The sequence below is a fragment of the Tenrec ecaudatus genome, chromosome 16, assembly GCF_050624435.1.
Source record: "Tenrec ecaudatus isolate mTenEca1 chromosome 16, mTenEca1.hap1, whole genome shotgun sequence".
NCBI classification, from domain to species: domain Eukaryota; kingdom Metazoa; phylum Chordata; class Mammalia; order Afrosoricida; family Tenrecidae; genus Tenrec; species Tenrec ecaudatus.
Genome location: NC_134545.1, coordinates 88,876,904 through 88,894,248, shown reverse-complemented (window position 1 = coordinate 88,894,248; position 17,345 = coordinate 88,876,904). Strand labels below are relative to the sequence as shown.

Genomic DNA, 17,345 nt, shown 5'->3' with positions numbered 1-17,345 from the left:
GTAGGCTGGACATCATGAAAGCACCAAGCCCCAGCTCGCCCCCACCCCGGAGCAAGTGGTGGATTCAAACTGCTGACCTTGCAGGTAGCAGGGTACCACATAACACAGTCATTACAGGGAGAGAAAAATTCATGAACTAAAGAAGAAAGGGAGTGGGAGGGCTGGGGAGGAAGGGGCTGAAGGAGGGGAAGGGGGAGAGAAAAAGAGAGAGAAGCTAGTTAACAGGAAAGTCAGTAAGGTCTGACTACTCACAAGATATAAAAATGGTCAAGGAAAGAGACAAACAGGGCAGCATGGATGCTAACCCTCGGTCCTTAGCCATTTCATCTTTCATTCCTGTCACATAGGCCCACCTTTGCCTTCGCTCTTCAATCTCCCGCCTCCACCTGGAGCGCTCCCTTGCCCCCTTCCAATTGGTGGTACGTCCAATTCGGCATTTCTGTGGCATGGGTTAAGAGTTGAGTTGTAAACCGCACAGTGAGTAGTTGGAACGCAGCAGCCACTGCTCGGGCAAAGATGAGGCTTTTCTGCTCCTGTAGGGAATTACAGCACCGAAACCCACTGTCGTTGAGCCAGTGGCAGTTCTACTCTGTCTTAGAGGGTTGCTGTAATTCAGAATTGACACAGTGGCGGTGAGTGTGGAGGTTTGGGGGTTTGGTTGCTTTTATCCCCTAGCATGAAGCTGCTATGGAAACTTTGTCTAGGAGGTTCAAGGAAGACGTCCTGAAGGAGAAATCACCTATGTGCTAAGTCCTGAAGACTTCGCCCACCCTGCCAAAACCCAACACAGGGTTTTCCTGACTCATAGTAACCAAGTTACCATGTAACATAGTTTCCAAGGCTTTAAGTCTCTCTTGGGAGCAGACAGCCAGCCCTGTCTTCCTCCTGAGAAGTGGTTATCAGCTCAATATACAACCCACTCTTCCACAAGGGTCCATCCTTCTGACATACATCAATCAAAACCAAGTCCACTGCCACAGTCAATTCCAACTCATAACAACCTTTGGGGAACAGCCAGCCAGCCTGCCTCATGTTCCTAGCTCAGAGCTGCTAGTGGGTTTGAACCCTTGATATAAGGGTGAGCAACCCACCACTTACCTACACTGCCACCAGGGCTTCTTCAGACAGAATTAGCCAGGCAAAATGCACTCTGTGTGTGTGGGGGGGGGGCGTTCACACACGTTGAAGAGGGCAGGCTGGAACACAGTGTGTATGGAGATCCAGCAAGGACAAAACTTGGAACCCCAAGTTTGAAGAATTGATAGGAGTTGGGTGTGGAGTGAGACAGGAGATACGGCTGGTGAGATCAGCAGAGGCCAGAGAGTGAAGGGCTGTACGTGCCAAGTGAGCCCTGGGCCCTTGTCCTGAGAGTGGTGGAAGCCCATGAAAGGGTACACAGAGGAGAGATGGTCAAGTTTAAAAGAAAAACAAACCTGCCAACTGTCCTTTATAGGCACAAACGTGACTGTAAGTGGAAGACTTAATAGAGTCTGCTATGAACTACAGTTTCTTCATGGTTGCCCCCGAGCTACCCTCTAAAGTTATGCCCCAAGGCTGACCCTGTAAAAAGTACTGCCCAAACAGGGAGATTGTGCCTTTGTCAGAAACCAGCAGACCAAGGACAGTGACGACCACAAAGGGATCAGTGACCCACGAAGGACAACAACCGAAAATGACTATCTGGATGGAGCTTTCATGATGCTGATCAATCAAGAAGACTTCACCCTGTGTTTTCCACCAAGCCCAGCCCCACTTTCTGTACAGTATGTAAGGACACTAGTCCCTGAGCTTGGGGCTAATACATGGCATAGACTCAGCCCAGGACGATGCCCTATTGTTCTACTTCAGCCCGTCTGCACCCCCAGACGAGAAAGAAACTATGCTGTTTGCAACCCACCTGTCCCTATGACTGAATTGAGTCTCTTCTTTCAACCTTACAGTTAGAACAGGCTGAACCAACTCTGCAGACAGGATGACCACCCTGGAGCGTCTTGGGGAGAAGCATTGTCCTTGGCACTCCAGGGGAACCAAGTATTATCCTGAGGGTGAGGGAGGCAGCAACTACTAACCCTTTGCTGGACAAACCAATTCAAATGCATAATGGTGCTACAGGACAGAGTAGAATTGAGGCCTCCCCCACCGCCGGGACCTGCACCCAGGGTTTCCAATGAATCAGCTTCAATTCATAGGGACCCTATTGGACATAACAGAACTGCCCCCACCCCCAGGGTTCCTCTCTCTGTCTGTCTCTCTCTCTCTCTCTCTCTCTCTCTCCTCTTTCTCTCTGCCTTTCACATCACAGGCAAGTGTTTAACCCCTGGGTCACCAGGGTTCTGGAGTTAGCACACTACAGCAGGGTCCAGTGCCCTGGTGACATAATGAGTTATGCATGGGGCTGCTAACTTCAAGGTCAGCGGTGAGAAACCACCAACCGCACTTAGGGAGAACAACGAGGCAGTTTGTTCCAGTAAAGAATTGAGTCTCAGAGACCCACCAAAGCACTCTGCCATTAGGGTGGCTGAGTCGGCATAAACTTGATGCCACCGAGTTTGGGGATGGACTTGGAGGAAACGCGCCTACTATACAATCATGAATCTGAGATCACAGATGGTATTGGTTGCATTTATTGCCCGTGTGTTTTGTTTACTTTTGGTGGGACGGGGTTGGTGACTTTGGGCAGGGTGGGTGAGTACTGCCCCCACCTGATGGACCTGCACAGCTCTTTCAAGGTGATTTCCAGGGATCATTCCACTCCCCCTCCTCCCCCCCCCCACCACACTATCACCCCTGGCTCTGACACAAGGAAGGGGCAGCGAATAGCAATAGAAGCTTGAAAATACAAACACTTGGGCCATTGGCCAGGAGGTCTATTTTTAGAAAATGTTTTCATGGTCTGTTTATCTTTTCGTCTCTGTTTTAAGGTCTTCCAAGCAAGTGTCCCCCTTTGTCTGGTTTAAGGGAGGTGGAGGGGTCAGGACTGGAGTTTGGTTCCTCCCCAAAGGACTCCTTGTGGAACTCTTGCAAGCGCTTCCTAACTACTTCTGCAGGTTGTGGAATTCGGGTAGGTCACAAAAGGCAGATCATGGAGGGGGTGGGGCAGGGGTAGGAACTAGCTCAACAGCTAAAGGCTATGCTGCAAAACAAACAAAACGGTAGGCGATGAGAAGCCACCCACCCATCAGCCACTGCTGAGAAAGGCAGGGCAATTTGTCTCTCTGCAAAGACTCACACCAAACCCAAGCCTCTAAGGCGGAGTCCATGCTGATTCATAGCAACGCCATAGGGGAGGATGGACCTGCCCTGTGGGCTTCTGAGACGGGAACTCTCCTCTTTTCTCCTTCCACATAGACTACAGCCTGCAAACCCTCCTGGCATAGTGAGAGGTTGGGCGGCTAGGTGATCTGCCAGGTCAGCAGTTCAAGATCACCAACCCGCTTTGGGCTGTCTAGGCCTGTCGACAGTTAACAGTGCTGGAAGCTGCAGTGTGTGAGGATCGAGCATGGGGAACGCAGATGTCAGCTACAGATAAAAGCTTGTGGTCCTTATTCTGCTCCGTGTCTGTTTGCTCAGGGAGAAAGCCAACCCGGGTTAGTTAGGTTTGGTTTTATAAAGTGAGTTCTTTTCAGTAGGCCCAAGCTACAGACAAATGCAAAGGGCCGTTTTAAGTCAGGGGACAAAATAGGCGGCCCTGGAATCTCACCACTTAAAAAAAAAAAAACCGCTGGGGAGAAAAAAAACCCACCAATTTGGCGCGCTGACTTAACCCCTTCCACCCTAGACAGTTCTTAAGGTCGTCCTCCCTGCCCCTGTCTCCACCCGCCTCAGCGGGCTCCATTGACCCAATCCTGTCTCGCCAGGCCACCCACCGGTCCTGCGGCCCCGATTTATGTGTCTCGCGCGGGGGCGGGAATCATCGGGCACACCTTCCTGGAGAGGCCAGAACCCTGTCTCCCTTACTCTTATGGGCCTCCTTAAGCATTTTTTCGGGGCCGACCTAGAGGCGGGTGTTTTGTTCTTCTCAAAAGGAAAGTTGGTGACATCAAGGAAATGCGTGCGTTCGGGCCCTTGAGAGCCAGGCTGATGGAGGCCAGGAGGCGCGAACGGACCGGACCACCGCCGAGCCCCGCGCTCTAGCCGCCCGCCGCCTGCAGACTTCGGCGCCCGGGGCTGCTCGGCCGCCGCCCGGGTCCTGCTCGCCGGGCTCCAGGTAAGTGTCCGGCCGGGCGCGGCGGCCGCACCGACCGCCACCTCGTGTGCTGGTGGAGACGGGGGTGGACGCCGGGCAGCCCGGGGATCGGCGGGGCAGCGCGCGAGATGGCGGCCGGAGTGGGGGTGCGGGGGCCCGGAGGTTGGGCTCAGACTTTGGAGACCACCCCCCAACCCACACCCTGCCCCTTAAAGCGCCCTGCAAAACTCGGTGGTTCCGGGCAGGGTGATCTGTGCTCCAGCTGAAGTCTCCGCGCCAGCCGCGGTCCCAAAGTTGGTGGGCGCTCTGCCGCAGCCGTGCGCGGGCGCCGGCAGCTCCTCCCCGGGGCCCACGGAGCCCAATGCGGGGCCACGTGTTTTGGACCCAGCGCCCCGACTATCCGTTACTTTTGACCTTCTGAACAGAACCGAAAGTTCGGGCCATTTCGCCCAGCGCCTTAGCCGTCCTCTCTCCACTGGCAGGATGGAGTAGGAGGGAAGTTTGTCTTTACTTTCGTTTAAGAGAGTGAGGCGGTGGGGTCTCCTCGAACACCTCCCCCCTGCCTCCTTCGGGACTGAAGGGGTTGGGGGGGGTGCTCCATCCAAGCTGTGCAGAACTTTCTCTTGGGGCTGCAAACAGCCGCTGCCACCTGACCTCTCACCTTAGCCCCAGCCCCTGCCAGGTTTGGGGAATCAAGCCCCAGCCGGCCCCTCCATCCTCAATGCCCCTTCTCTTTCAAAGCAAAAACGCTGCTGACCTGGAAAGGGGAAACCTTCTTTTGTCACTGTGAGAAAGGACCCCATTCCCGGCCTCACCCCCTTTCAAAAGGAGAAGGGAACAGGTCACTGACCACATCCTGAGTCAGGTCTTTGGGAGCTAAAACAATGTGGGGTCATATTTCATTTTCCTGGTCCTCTCTCGGTGGCTTAGTGGTTACCGTTTGGTAGCCATGGGTAAGGTCCTCATTTCTAAAGTGCCAGCAGCTCCTCAGCAGAAAGATGGGGTTCTCTACTCCTGTCTCAGAAACCCAAAGGGCGTTCTACCCTGTCCTATAAGGTCGATAAGTCTGTATTAACTTGATGGCAATGAGGTAGGGGGGTTGCTGGTTTGTTTTCTTGGATTTGACGCATTTACAAACCAGCCCTGCCTAGGCAAGACTGCCGGTTACAGCTCACTCTGTTGGGTGGATTCTCAGGCCTAGGTTAGCACCCTCCTCGCAGGCAGCCCACGTGCTTAACTGCCTTTCATTATTTGCTGATTCCCAGTGTGCTGCTGCCGCTGCGGGCCATTTCTGCCCTCAGATTTTCCACTTGTGGGTAACCATTAAGTGGTTATACTGACGCTGCACTCTCCCTGGGTGGATGAAAAGGCTTTGGTTCAAGTGCCTGCCATTCTCAAGGTTGCCACGGTTTCAGGCTTCTGTCTTTCGGGAGGGCAGACAAGGAGTTTAACCTTTACCCCAAGACGCCATCATCCCAGAAGTTGTCACCTTACCAGGAACAGGCTCTGCCCTTCTGCAGGCCCATCAGGGAAACCAAGTAGAGGGTGTGGGGATGAATGTTTTTCTCTGAGCAAAGGAACAGGGTGGAACTTCTGTGAAGAGGCTTTTAGGAAAGTTGCCCGTCTGAGAGGGTTTGCTCAGAGGAATTTACATGGTCTGGTGTCCTGCTTTACCAATGTTAAAATCTGGTCACCTTAGTCTTGGGGAGACAGTGACAAATATGTATGGGGGCCTGGCACAGTAGAATTGGATGGAAGGACCACCGTAGGCCACTTCTCGGGAGGGACACCACTGTCCAGTGTGAATGTGTTCAGTGGAGGAGGGCTGGCTTGGCACAGAAGCTCTGAGACGACTGTCTAGTGAAGGAGAAGGGATTGAGGGGAGATTGTTTACGGCAAGCATGAGAAACCTAGAGTGACAAGACTGTGGCCTTCAGGTATCTCAGACACAGCTTCACAGACTCACCTGCATGGACTCACCTCCGTGGTTGTTGGGAGAGGCAGAAGGCAGGGTGACACAGAAGTGTCCCTTGGCTAGAGGTGCCCTTGTCAGCAGAAGCAGATGACCATCAACAGGTAGGAAGGAGAAGGCTCCCGCAAAGCCTGCACATCTGTGGTTCCATGTTTGGCATGACAGGTGATATGTTGGAGACAGGTGATGTGGCAGTGGGGGTCTCGGGGTACCCTGAGAGGGGGGCATGTGTGCCAGATATGCTAGGGAGCTGAGGATCCAAACCAAACCCACTGCCATAAGTTAATCCAGACTCATAGTAACCTTGTAGGCCAGAGTAGAGCTGCCCCTGTGGGTTTCTGGGACTGTAACTCTTGACGGTGGTGCGAAGCCTCTTCATGGTCCCAGGTAGCTGCTGGTGGCTTCCAACGGCTGTCCCTGCAGTCAGCTGCTCAGCGTGTAACTGTTAGATTCCTTGGGTAGGAAAGACCTCGATTCTTGGCTTCGCACAGGAAAGAATCCCCGCCGAAGCCTGGTTTGTGATCCAAGTGAGTTTTTATAAAGAACGGGAGGAATTTCAGGTGCTAAAGGAACTGAACACCAGCACCCTCATGGCACTGCACACTTACCTGTAGCAGCCTGAGGTCCGAGAGGGAAACCACGGCCCGGATAAGTGGAAGGCCGAGGAGCAGCTGGAACAAGAGGGCGGTGGTCTCCAGGTTCCGGTTTTAAGGGAGGCGTGGTCGATGGTACTGGTTGACCCTATGAGCTGAATTAAGCCCACCTGGCTTAGATTGGGCCAATCTAGGTATACCGCCCACCTAAGTGTACTGCCCTCCCTGGCTCGGAGGCCGGAGCCTGAATTTGGAGCAAGCTCAGTAGACACACCTGGTCCCTGCTCTAGCTACCTAAATAACCACTATGCTACCAGCGACCTTATAGGATAGGGTGGGACTGTCCTCCTTAGGTTTGCAAGACTACAAATCTGAACAGGAGCCGACAGCCTCATCTTTCTCTGGCAGAGTGACTAGTGGGTTTGAACTGCTGCACCTGTGGTCAGCAGCCCAACACAAAAAGAGGGGTTGTGTTCCTTGTTGAGATCAGTCCAACCCACCCCCTCGAATCTTGTGCTGCTGGGAAAGAGAAGGGAGTGAGCGTAGCTGGGAGGATCTGAGAGCTTAGTGGTGAGAGCCTGCTGGCTGCCTAGAGCCTATGGGTGTCAGTGATGAATTAGAATAGGATGTCCCCTCTGGTTAAGGTGATGGCACCTTGGTAGCATGTACCAAAAGGTGTCTCCTGAGTAAACCCAGCCAAGCCGCATGGCTGGGCAAGTGGTATGTGGACAGGCCTTATCCTCAGCCTGTAGCTGGGTGGGTGCCCTTGAGCAGTGCCCTTCCTGAACACTCACTCTCAGCCGTCTTGACCACTAACCATGATTGAGAGCAGATATATGGTTCTAAATAACCACACATTGCCAGCTTCTTGTTCCCATCAAGAGCACTTTGACTATATATATGAATTGCGACGACTCGTATGAGCCCCCAATAAAATGATTTTTTTTAAAAGATCACATTGCCTGTATTCGAGCATTTAATCCTCATAAGATCCATATGATTGGTGGGTATTATTGGCCTCATTTTACAGCCGAAGACACCCAGACCCTGAGAATAAAGTGTCCAGGGATCTGGAGGCTGCCCCCCAATCACAGAGTGAGGTGCAGACAGAGCTGAAAAAGCAAGTTTGGTAAGGTGCCCTCATGCGGAACGAGGAAAGAGCAGTTGCCTTTTGTCCCTCTTGTCAGCGGAGAAAATGCCTGCTCCTGCCCCAGATAAAGCCCACCTGGGAGGACGGAGGTGAAGAAAGGGAAGAGGCGACCCCAGCCTCTGGCTGCTGGGTGGCCTGGGTCAGGCATCACTTGGCTGTCCTTCTTCGCTGGGTGGTGTGAGGTGGCAGATCCGGTTTGGGGCTGGCATGAGGGTGATGAGTAAGTGCCCCCTGGGTGTGGTGCCGAGGGAAAAAGCCACAGCTGTGTCCTGACACTTACTTCCAGCACCCCACCCCTGTCCCTGTCCTGTTCGGTCCACGTGCTGGGCACCTGCCAGAGCCTGCCCGAGCGCGACCACAAAGCCTCTCTTCAGAGCTTCCTATCTGACGACGCTTCTCGCAGTTCGTGGTATCATTCCATGATCGTTTCTGCCTTTCCCCTGAGCTTTTCGAAGCCCCCTCGCATACAAGCATACCCCGTTCTGTTGAGCTTCACTTTCGGGCGCCCCACCAATCACTGGCCTCTTTACCAACTGAGGGTGTGCGGCAAGCCTGTGTGGAGCAGGTCTTTGGGCGCCTTTTCCCCAGCGATGTGCTCCCTTGGTGTCTCTGTGTCGCCTTTTGTTCATTTTCACAGAATCTCAAACCTCATAATGCTTAATAGACTACCAAAAACACAACAACAACCCCGAAGCAAAACCAAACCTCCCTGCCATTGAGTCCATTCTGACTCCTAGTGACCCTGTAGGGCAGAGTAGAACTGCCCCTGTGGGTTTCTGAGACAGCAACCATGACGGGAGTAGAGCGCCTCCTCTTTCTCCCACGGAGCTGCTGGTGGCTTTGAACGGCCAGCTTTGTGGATTGCAGCCCAGGGCCGCCAGGGCTCCCTCACAGACTGGTGCCGTGGAAACGGAACTTGTATCTGGCGGGGAAACGTCATCGCTGAGGTATGCCTGCTTCGCCGCTTCTTTTCCACGCCGTGCAGCCTTTCATTGGCTGGAAAGGAGCGTTTCACCGCTTACTGAGGAGTCCTGGTGGTTCAGTGGACTGTGCCCTGAGCTGCTGACCATAAAGTCAGCAGTTCTAATCTACCAGCTGCTCCCAGAGAGAAAGATTTAAAGTCTCAGAAACCCACAGGGGCAGCCCTGCTCTGCCCTGCAGGGTCGATCGAGGTGAGTGGAAATCGACTCAGTGGCAACAGTTTGGTTCGTCTTTGTTGACACGTTAAGCTTCAAAGGCAGAATTCTGAGCCAGTGAGGAAGTCAAGATGTCACCGGGGAAGGGCTCCTGGAGCCCAGCAGATTGCGCAGAGTGGCTTTGACCTGGTGGTGTCACCTGCCCCAGGGACTGGCTCTTTGCTGGGCAAACACACAGAGCCTCACTCTGCAGTTTTCGGCATGATTTGGACTTGGGGTTTTCAGTCTCCCACAGAAAGCACCCAGAAGTTGTAACTCCGAATCAGACCACCAGTTGATACATTTATTTGCAAGGAGACTTTGAGACCAGTAGGCAGACTGGATGGCATCTTTTCCGGCTTTCTGGCCAAAGGACCTAAGAAACCAAAGATCAGAAGGTGGCGTGTTTGGTTGGCAAGGCAGGAGTCAGAACAAGGTGACCGCAGAGATGCTTGCCCGCCCAGGGCTCTGTGGCTCTCTGACCAGAGGCGTGATGGGGCGGACCAGTCAGCCGCTCTGTGGGCATCTCCTGGGTCAGCACATGCCTCAAGGGCTGCATTTACGCAGGAGGACTGCTTCCTTTCCTCCCATGATTCAGCACTTGGTTTTGTTTCCATCTTGGCTGCCATCCCTGCTTCCCTCAGAGAAGTGAGGGACTTTCATTAAAGGAGCCTCGGCGGCATAAGGATGAAGCATGTGGCTGTCAACCAGCCTGAGCCCACCCAGCAGCTCCCCGGGGAAAGACCTGCTGCTCTCTCTGCTCTGTAAAGATGCAGCTGGGAGAAGCCCAGGGGGGTCAGTCTACTCAGCCCTCGAGGCCCTAGGTGTCAACATCAACTGGGTGACACCTGTCACCATCAGCAGTGGTAACCTAGAGCAGCTTATTGTCGGATCCGCCTAGCCCACAGTCTGTCTGTCGCCATGAGTGTGAATTGATTCAAAGGCAGTGGGTTGTTATTGGTTTTCTTTGGGGGGGAGGGGTTTGAGGGATTTCTTAGGAGCCCCCATGACTTAAGTGGTGAAGAGTTGGGTTAAAGAGAAAGAGAGAGAGAGTTGGGTTGCTACCCATAAGGGCAGCAGTTCGAAACTGCTAGCTGTTTCTTGGGAAAGATGAGAGTCTCTACTCCCGTGAAGAGTCACGGTCTCTGAAGCCCACAGGGCCACTTCTACCCTGCCCGGTGGGGTGGCCGTGAGCGGGACAGACTCCGTGGCGGTGAGTTTGCGTTGAGCGAGGGATCTTGTCACAGGAGTGTGGTGGTTCCCGTTCTGAGCTATGATGAGTCACGTTCCCAGCGTAGCCCTCCTGCGTCATTCTTCTCACCTTCCTTCCCTGGCCCGGCGCTGCCACTCGGAGGTCTGGCCTCACTCCTGGTGGTAGTTTCCTGTATGTAAGAGCTCCCTCCACAGTAGGGTTATGAGGCCCTGAGTTGGGAACATCCCCAGAATTGAAGAATTGATAGGTGGCTGGAGAGCATCCAGCCCTCACCTCTCCATCCTACAGATGAGGAGATGGAAGTGTGGTGGGCTGAATTATGATCCCCAAAAGGTGACAGCATCCTGATCCCCAAAACCTGTGATTTTGTCTTATGGTACGTGTCAAAAGGGACTTGGATCTTGAGCCGGGGGGAGGAGCCTGCCTTATCCAGGTCCCCCTGTGCTATCCAGGTGGGCACAGATGGGCTCCACGCGCCCAGGTACCCACATGGCTCCTCTTTACTGACTCACTTCCTGCTTATGCCTGGGGGTCAAGAGAAGTGGTCCCGTTGGGCTTGGGAGACACCGACATGGTTGCTTAGGAGTTGAGTGTTTCCTGGGAGGTCAGCCCCCTGTGTCATCCACCATCAGCGTAGTGGCCCTGCCCCCTCACAGGATTGTTGGGAGAATTAAGCTGAGCCGTGTGTGTGGAGTGCTTAGCGCAATGTCTGGCAGAGAGCCACCAAGCTGGCCAGGATCAGTCTTAAGGACAGGGGCAGACATTCCCAGCAGAATCGGTCCCAGCTGTTCCCTCAGTGCCACTGCCACCCCCTCGGAGTCTGGTAAAGGGTGAGAGGCCACAGGGACCCCGACCGCCCTAGACAGGAGGAAGGAGGTCACTGGTGCCCAGGGGGTTGGGGTGCTCAGAGCTGAGGACAGAGCTTCTTCCGCTGACCTTTCTGTTGACTCCCAGAGGGAAAGCCGTCTCTGAGGTCTGGCCAGCAGCACTCTGCCAGGGATGTGGAGGGTGAGCGGATTTCTGGGGAAAGAGGGGAGGGGATCATTTGGAATTCCCTAGAGGTGGAAAGGATGCCCCTCTGCAGTTTGGCACCTGTGATGTTTTCCCAGAGGAAACACCTTCCCCCTCCATCTGCACAGCCCACCCGGTGACATCAGCAGAATGGAAGCACCTTGGGGGGGGTGACATCACCGTTGCCACAGGCAACATCTCCATCTTAAGGTTGCAGGAAGGAGCAAAGAGAACCACCCTCAACTGTAAGACACATGTTGGAGGAAAGGAACCAAGCGGCAGCAGCTACAGGTGTGTTTCTCAGAGAAGGAGGGGGTAGGGGAAGGAGATGGGCTTGAGTTTTGAAGTCTGGGCTCTGGGCCAGTGAGAGATGGACCTTCAGGCCTGGCTGGGGTTTGATCAGAGGGCAAAGAGCTGACAGCTGGAGTCTGGTTAATTGTGAGCTTTGCCTGCGAATGAAGAGCTGGACTCCTGTGGGGTTGCGGGTGCTCTTCCTAGCCCTGCCTCCACTCTGCAGCCAGAGTCTGTGACGTGATTGTGAGTTGTGGTGGTGGTGGTTGTTAGCTGCCATCCGTTGGTCCCAATTCATGGCATCCTCATGCAACAGAACAAAACGCTGCCGGTCCTGCGCATGGGCTGATTTGTGGAAGATCGCCAGGGCTTTCTTCCTCGTCTCTCTTGATCTGGGAGCTCTGCTGAAAACAGGTTAGCACAGCAAGACACCAGGCTCCACTGACAGACGGGCAGTGTCTGCACACGAGGAACACTGGCTGGGATGCAAACTCAAGTGAGATTTCCCCCACTGAGTCACCAGGGTCCCCGATCTGTGAAGAGGGGCAAGGATGAGTGATGGGGCGATAACGAATCACCCTCCACCTGAAAGGAAAATAAGAAGCAAGGGTGCTCGTGCCTTCTTAATGAATGGAATAAATGAGCCAAACAACTTGCAGGGCACCGGGCTCGGGTTCAGGGGACTCCTGGAGCTGCGTAATCAAATGTACCCAGAGAGGAGGAGTGTGTGGCATCCATTGCCTGAGACATGGCACCTGCCAGAAAGATAAACAAGGCAGCAGCTCTCTGCTGGCCACCCCTGGGATTGCTGGGTAGGCTCCGGGTGGACCTGTGGAATCCCTTCCCCTCGGTAGTTCACGCAAGGACTTGGAGGCGTGGAAGATGGACCTGATGTTTCTGACACAAGTGTGACAGCTGAGGGAGGTTCCTGTAACCACATGTTTGCGAGGCTGAAAACGAGAGGAAATTCTGATGCCCATCATTTGGCCACCTGTGGTTTCAGCCATCTCTTAGAAGATGACACTCCCTGCTCTCCTGCCAGGCTGCCAGCTGCGGGGTGGAAGGTCTGCACCCACCTAGAGAGGCCGCATAAGAAAGGCCTGGCGATGTACTTCTGCAAAAGCCACGGTCGCAAAGCCTACGGAGCCCAGTCCACACACCATGAGATGCCACCAGGTAGTGGCAATGGCACTGCCCTCCGTCAGACAGGAATTCCTGATTCTGTCTGTTAGCACCAGGGATACAAGAGGCAGGGAAGGGAGAATTCTCTCCCCTGACATGGAGGGAAACTTCAGGTGTCTCTCTGAAGAAGTTTCGGGAACAGGGAATTGCACCGAAATCTCCTCGCCATTGTACCTTAAGGAATCTGATTAAGTTTGGGGATCACACAAAGAACCAGGTAACTTAAGGCACGTTGGCCCTAGCTGCCCTGACGCCTGGCGTACCCGTGGCTAAGGTGATTGCCTGTGTTGTTGTCTGGATGGTGCATTTTCAGAGTTATACATGAAAACTAGAATATTATCAGTGGGGAAGATTCGTTCCAAACTGGGCTTCTGGCTAGAAATCTGGCCCCCAATCAATGTCATGACCTTTTGTTCCAACATGAGCTAAGCACCTACTCTGAGCAAAGCCCCAACGCGAGGGCTTTACATAAATCTGTTTCTCTTCCTACCGGGTAGGCGTTGCTTGAATTCTACTGGCTCAGGGAGACCAGGGGCTTACCAGAGTCACAGCTGAGACCACAGAGAGAGGACTCAAACTCACATCTGCGTGACCTCTGCCTGGACTCCCTTGCCCAGGGCATGTGCAGGGGCATAAAGAGTCCCCCTGGTTTCCCTGTCAAGAGGGGAAAAGATAATAGGCACTCCAGCCCAGAAGTGGCTCGTGCTGTGGTCTTAGCCGAGGGGGCTCCATTTCTCTGCCTGGTTACTGGGGGAAAGGCAGCTAGTCCCAGATACCAGTCAGAGCACGCTACGATGGGAGTCCCAAGAAGAAAACACAGGGCCCACCCTGACCAACTGTAGTTGGCTTCCAGGTGAACAAGCCAGCAGCAGGGCAGGGCAGGGCCAGGGAGCAGGGAGCTGGACCCGCGAGGAGCTTAGCCCTGGAATGGCTGCCCCCTTCTCGATCCGAGAGAAGTTTCCTTCCTGAAGCAGACACAGGGAATTGCCTTCTGCATCAGACCACCAAAAGGGGAGATGATGTCAGAATATTGGCCCTGCCCACGGGTGCAAAACCACGTACTCCAAGAGCCGATTCTCCTGGGAGCCCGTTTCAATAGCCTTCTTGCCAGCAGTGCGGACCGCCTGTATTTCATGAAAAGGTCCTTTGTCTTCCGAGACTTTGTTCCAGAGGCTCTCAGGAGCCTGGCTGTGGCGTGTCTGGACTGGAGTGGAAGAAATCAGGGGCTGCCTGGGTCCCGCCCTGTATGCTACCCTTCTTTCTCCTGTTCCATGCCCCCCCCCCCCACCTCCCTCTGCTTCCTCCCTGATGCCTCAGCACTCCGCACCACCCAGTGTCAAGATAGCCCTGGCTCCCTTCTCCTGGCCACTGCAGAGACCTCCACTTGCCTGAGAAGCCACAGGGCATCCTGTTCACACTCTCGGAATCTTGGAGGGGGGGTCTCTTAAGTCACTGCATGAAGTCCAGCTCTGCAGAATGCCCAGATTTCCCTCCAAACGCCCACTACAGGTCCCTAAACAAACAGTACAGGGAGGGAGAATGTTTCACAGATGGGAAGTCACGGAGCAGCTTGGGTTTGAATCTGGGCTCTGCCCTTCAGAGCTCTGCACCTTTTAAAAGCTCAAGACACCTCTTGGTGCCTTGATTTCCTCATCTGTGAAATGGGGTGTTAGTCCAGGTAGACTAGAGAAACAAATCCAAGGACACTTATATGTGTGAAAGAGAGAGCTTTATATCAAAGAGTAATTGTATTATCAAAAAGACAGCCCAGCCCAGATCAAGTCCCTAAGCCCGATATTAGCCCATAGGTCCAATAATAGTACATAAATTCCTCTTTAGACTCACACAGCACATGCAGGAAGATCACAGGCCAGTGGGTGGAAAGTTGTAGAGACCCAGCGGCGGTGGAAGCATCTCAGCTCTGGCCTGAATCTCCACGTGGCTCCTCCAGCTCCAGGGCTCTGGCTCCATCAGTGTGTCTCAGAAATGTCAACAGAAATGTCAAGCAGAGAGAGTGTGCCTGGCCTCAAGTGAGCTGCTTATCTCTGTCGCACCTCCAAATGATGTCATCAAGCTGTGACCTGATTGACAGGCTACACTCCACCCCTTCACTCAAGTTGACAGGAGATTATATAACTGCCACATGGGGCTAGGGCCCCACCTGCCTTGGATGTTTATGGTGATGACAGACAGGCGGACAATATAGCCGAAGCATTTTGCAGAAGGCCTGAACCTCACTAAGTATGGTTGTTGGCTTTTACTTGTACTAAGCTCTCCCACAGCACGTTGATGGGTCTCCGGGGAGACAGTTCACACTCAGCTGCTCGCCTGATGACCTAATGATGGCAGTTCTAACCCACCCAACAGTGGCGTCGAAGAAAGGGCCGGAAATCCACCCATGTGAGGATTCCAACCACATCAGCAAGGGGGAGGGAAAACGGACCCCCACAGTCGGGAGATTTTCGCCTGCCAGGAAGAAGTGGGCAGAGTGCTGCTCACATTGAGGGAGCCGCAGATAACATTACGAAACAAAACATATATGGATTATTGAGGGGCAGATGTTACGAGACAAAATGTGTACACGTTACTGACTGGCAACCAAGTTGTTCCGTAAACGTTCGTTCAAATCACAGTCAAAGAAAAACCTCAGTAAAAGATCCCAGCCAAGACAAACAGTATGGAGCAGTTCTCCTGCGTAACACCAGGGGTCGCCATGAGTTGGACTTAACTTGATAGCGACTAACCACCGGAATTGGGGGGGGGGCGCCTTCTTCTCCCCTAAAGAATTCCAGTGTCGGAAACCCACAGGGGCAGATCAGTCCTTCTCTATGGGGTCGCTATGAGTCAGAATCAGCCCGATGGCCGGGAGTTTGGTCTGGGTTTTGGAAACACCACCACCACCACCCATGGTGTGCCAGTGCAGGGCATCCCCCCTCTGCAGCTACTCTTACCCCATTTCTTTGTGACCCCCCACTTTGTCTTCCACTTCTCCAAAGCTCTGGGGCAGCAACACCTTGGGGTGTCAAGAGGAGAGGCAGCTGGGTAGCTGTGGGTTGGATACACTGGTGTTAGGCTCCACCCAGAGCTGACTTCTGATAAGTGTTGACATGTGTGAGCAAGACTGGGCCGGACAAGAGTGGTGGTCTCCAGGCCTGGGGTGGGGGTGGGGGGCTATCTCAGATTTCTCACACACCTACCCCAGTTAGCGCGTTGGCTGACGGTGAGGCGCCTCCCAGGAAGAAAACACCTAGCAGTGGCCTGGTCCAGGAGCTCCCACTCCGCCCCCGTTGCAAGCTCCTTCTCCTGGGAGACAAGGCTGGCCAACCCAGAGCAAAAGGCTAGACCCCACAGCTGCCGCTGAGCCGCTTCCCGTGCAGGTCGATGCCAGGTGTTGCAGGGTCGAACTGTGCTTTTTGACGCCTTTCAGGAGCAGGTGCCAGGTGGTTTCTGCCAGGTGTGCCTGGGTGGGTTTGAAGCACCTTTTCAGGTCGTAGTTGAGCACTTAACCATTAACCATTGGCATAGTGGTTACCTGTGGGTTACCACAAGGTCAGCAGTTCGAAATCACCAGTCGCTCCTTGGGAGAACGATGAGGCTTTCTACTGCCGTGGACAGTAACAATCTCAGACACCCACCAGGGCAGTTCTACTCCGACCTGTAGCATCGCTAGGAGTCAGAATCGACTCGATGGCAGTGAACGCTGCTGTTTGTTTGTTTTTTAGGGGCAACTGGGAAGTAAAAGTTTCAAGGTTTACTTCTGGCACTGGCTGGGTAGTCCAGTGGGGTTGGAGGGTTCGGCTGGGCAAGAAAACAGTGAGTCAGGAATGACATTCTTACCTTTGTCCTAAGACTTCCTGGGAGCTTTGGGGACACTGGTGACACCTGCCTAACCGAGAGCTCCTGGATACAACCTGCCAGACTTAGTAACTCCAAAGGAAGACGTGGCTTTATCACCCATGCCAGTGACAAGTGGTATTCTTCAAGAAAGCCTTCCGGGTTCCTCTAGGCTAAACGGGACTGGGGAGTGTTCAGCCTGAAACAGATTAGGAAGAGAGGCTGGGAATCTGTTTCCAGAGCGCAGCCAGTGAGAACCCTGTGGCTCAGATTGGATCCATAACCTATCATGGTGTGCGGCGGCATTTCATGCCCTTGGCGTGGGGTCACCAGGCATGTGTGGCTGACTGGATGCCAGCGATGATCAGGCTGCTGCCCCTGTCTGAAACCTCACCTGGCCATTGGCTCATGCGCTCCTAGGGGTTGTGATTTGGGTGCCTACTAGGTGCCTGGCTCAGCACATGGAGCTCCCTGTGTCTGGTGTCACTGCCCGATTGGCAGGGGCAGGTGGTGGTGGGGAGTGTTGTGCCGTTGACAGGGAGCCATCGCTGGGTGTAGTCACAGGGGCACGCAGGGTGACATGTCCAACTGTCCCTAGCCTGACAGTCTGCAGCCCCGGCATGGGAGGGCAGGCCGACCCCCCACCCCGGCGCCATTGTTCAGCCCGGAGCACAAGCAAAGAGGCGACCACAAGTTCTTCATGTTGTTTTACAACTGAGCCGGCCTCCCTTGGACGGT

The 17,345-nt window shown here is 54.0% G+C and overlaps 2 protein-coding genes across 2 annotated transcripts in view; one reads left to right on the top strand and one right to left on the bottom strand.

The window, feature by feature from the left end:
- Positions 1–17,345, bottom strand: part of CFAP58 (cilia and flagella associated protein 58) — a 174,138-nt gene that overhangs the window by 154,427 nt on the left and 2,366 nt on the right. The window contains exons 3-4 of the mRNA XM_075533461.1: positions 6,767–6,829; positions 4,112–4,360 (exon numbers count right to left, since the gene is read on the bottom strand). Of these exons, the coding sequence (XP_075389576.1) occupies positions 4,112–4,360; positions 6,767–6,829 (312 nt within the window). The remainder of the gene's footprint in view (positions 1–4,111; positions 4,361–6,766; positions 6,830–17,345) is intronic.
- Positions 3,906–17,345, top strand: part of ITPRIP (inositol 1,4,5-trisphosphate receptor interacting protein) — a 28,576-nt gene continuing 15,136 nt past the window's right edge. Inside the window, exon 1 of the mRNA XM_075534158.1 lies at positions 3,906–4,207. The gene's annotated coding sequence lies outside the window, so the exon portion shown is untranslated. The remainder of the gene's footprint in view (positions 4,208–17,345) is intronic.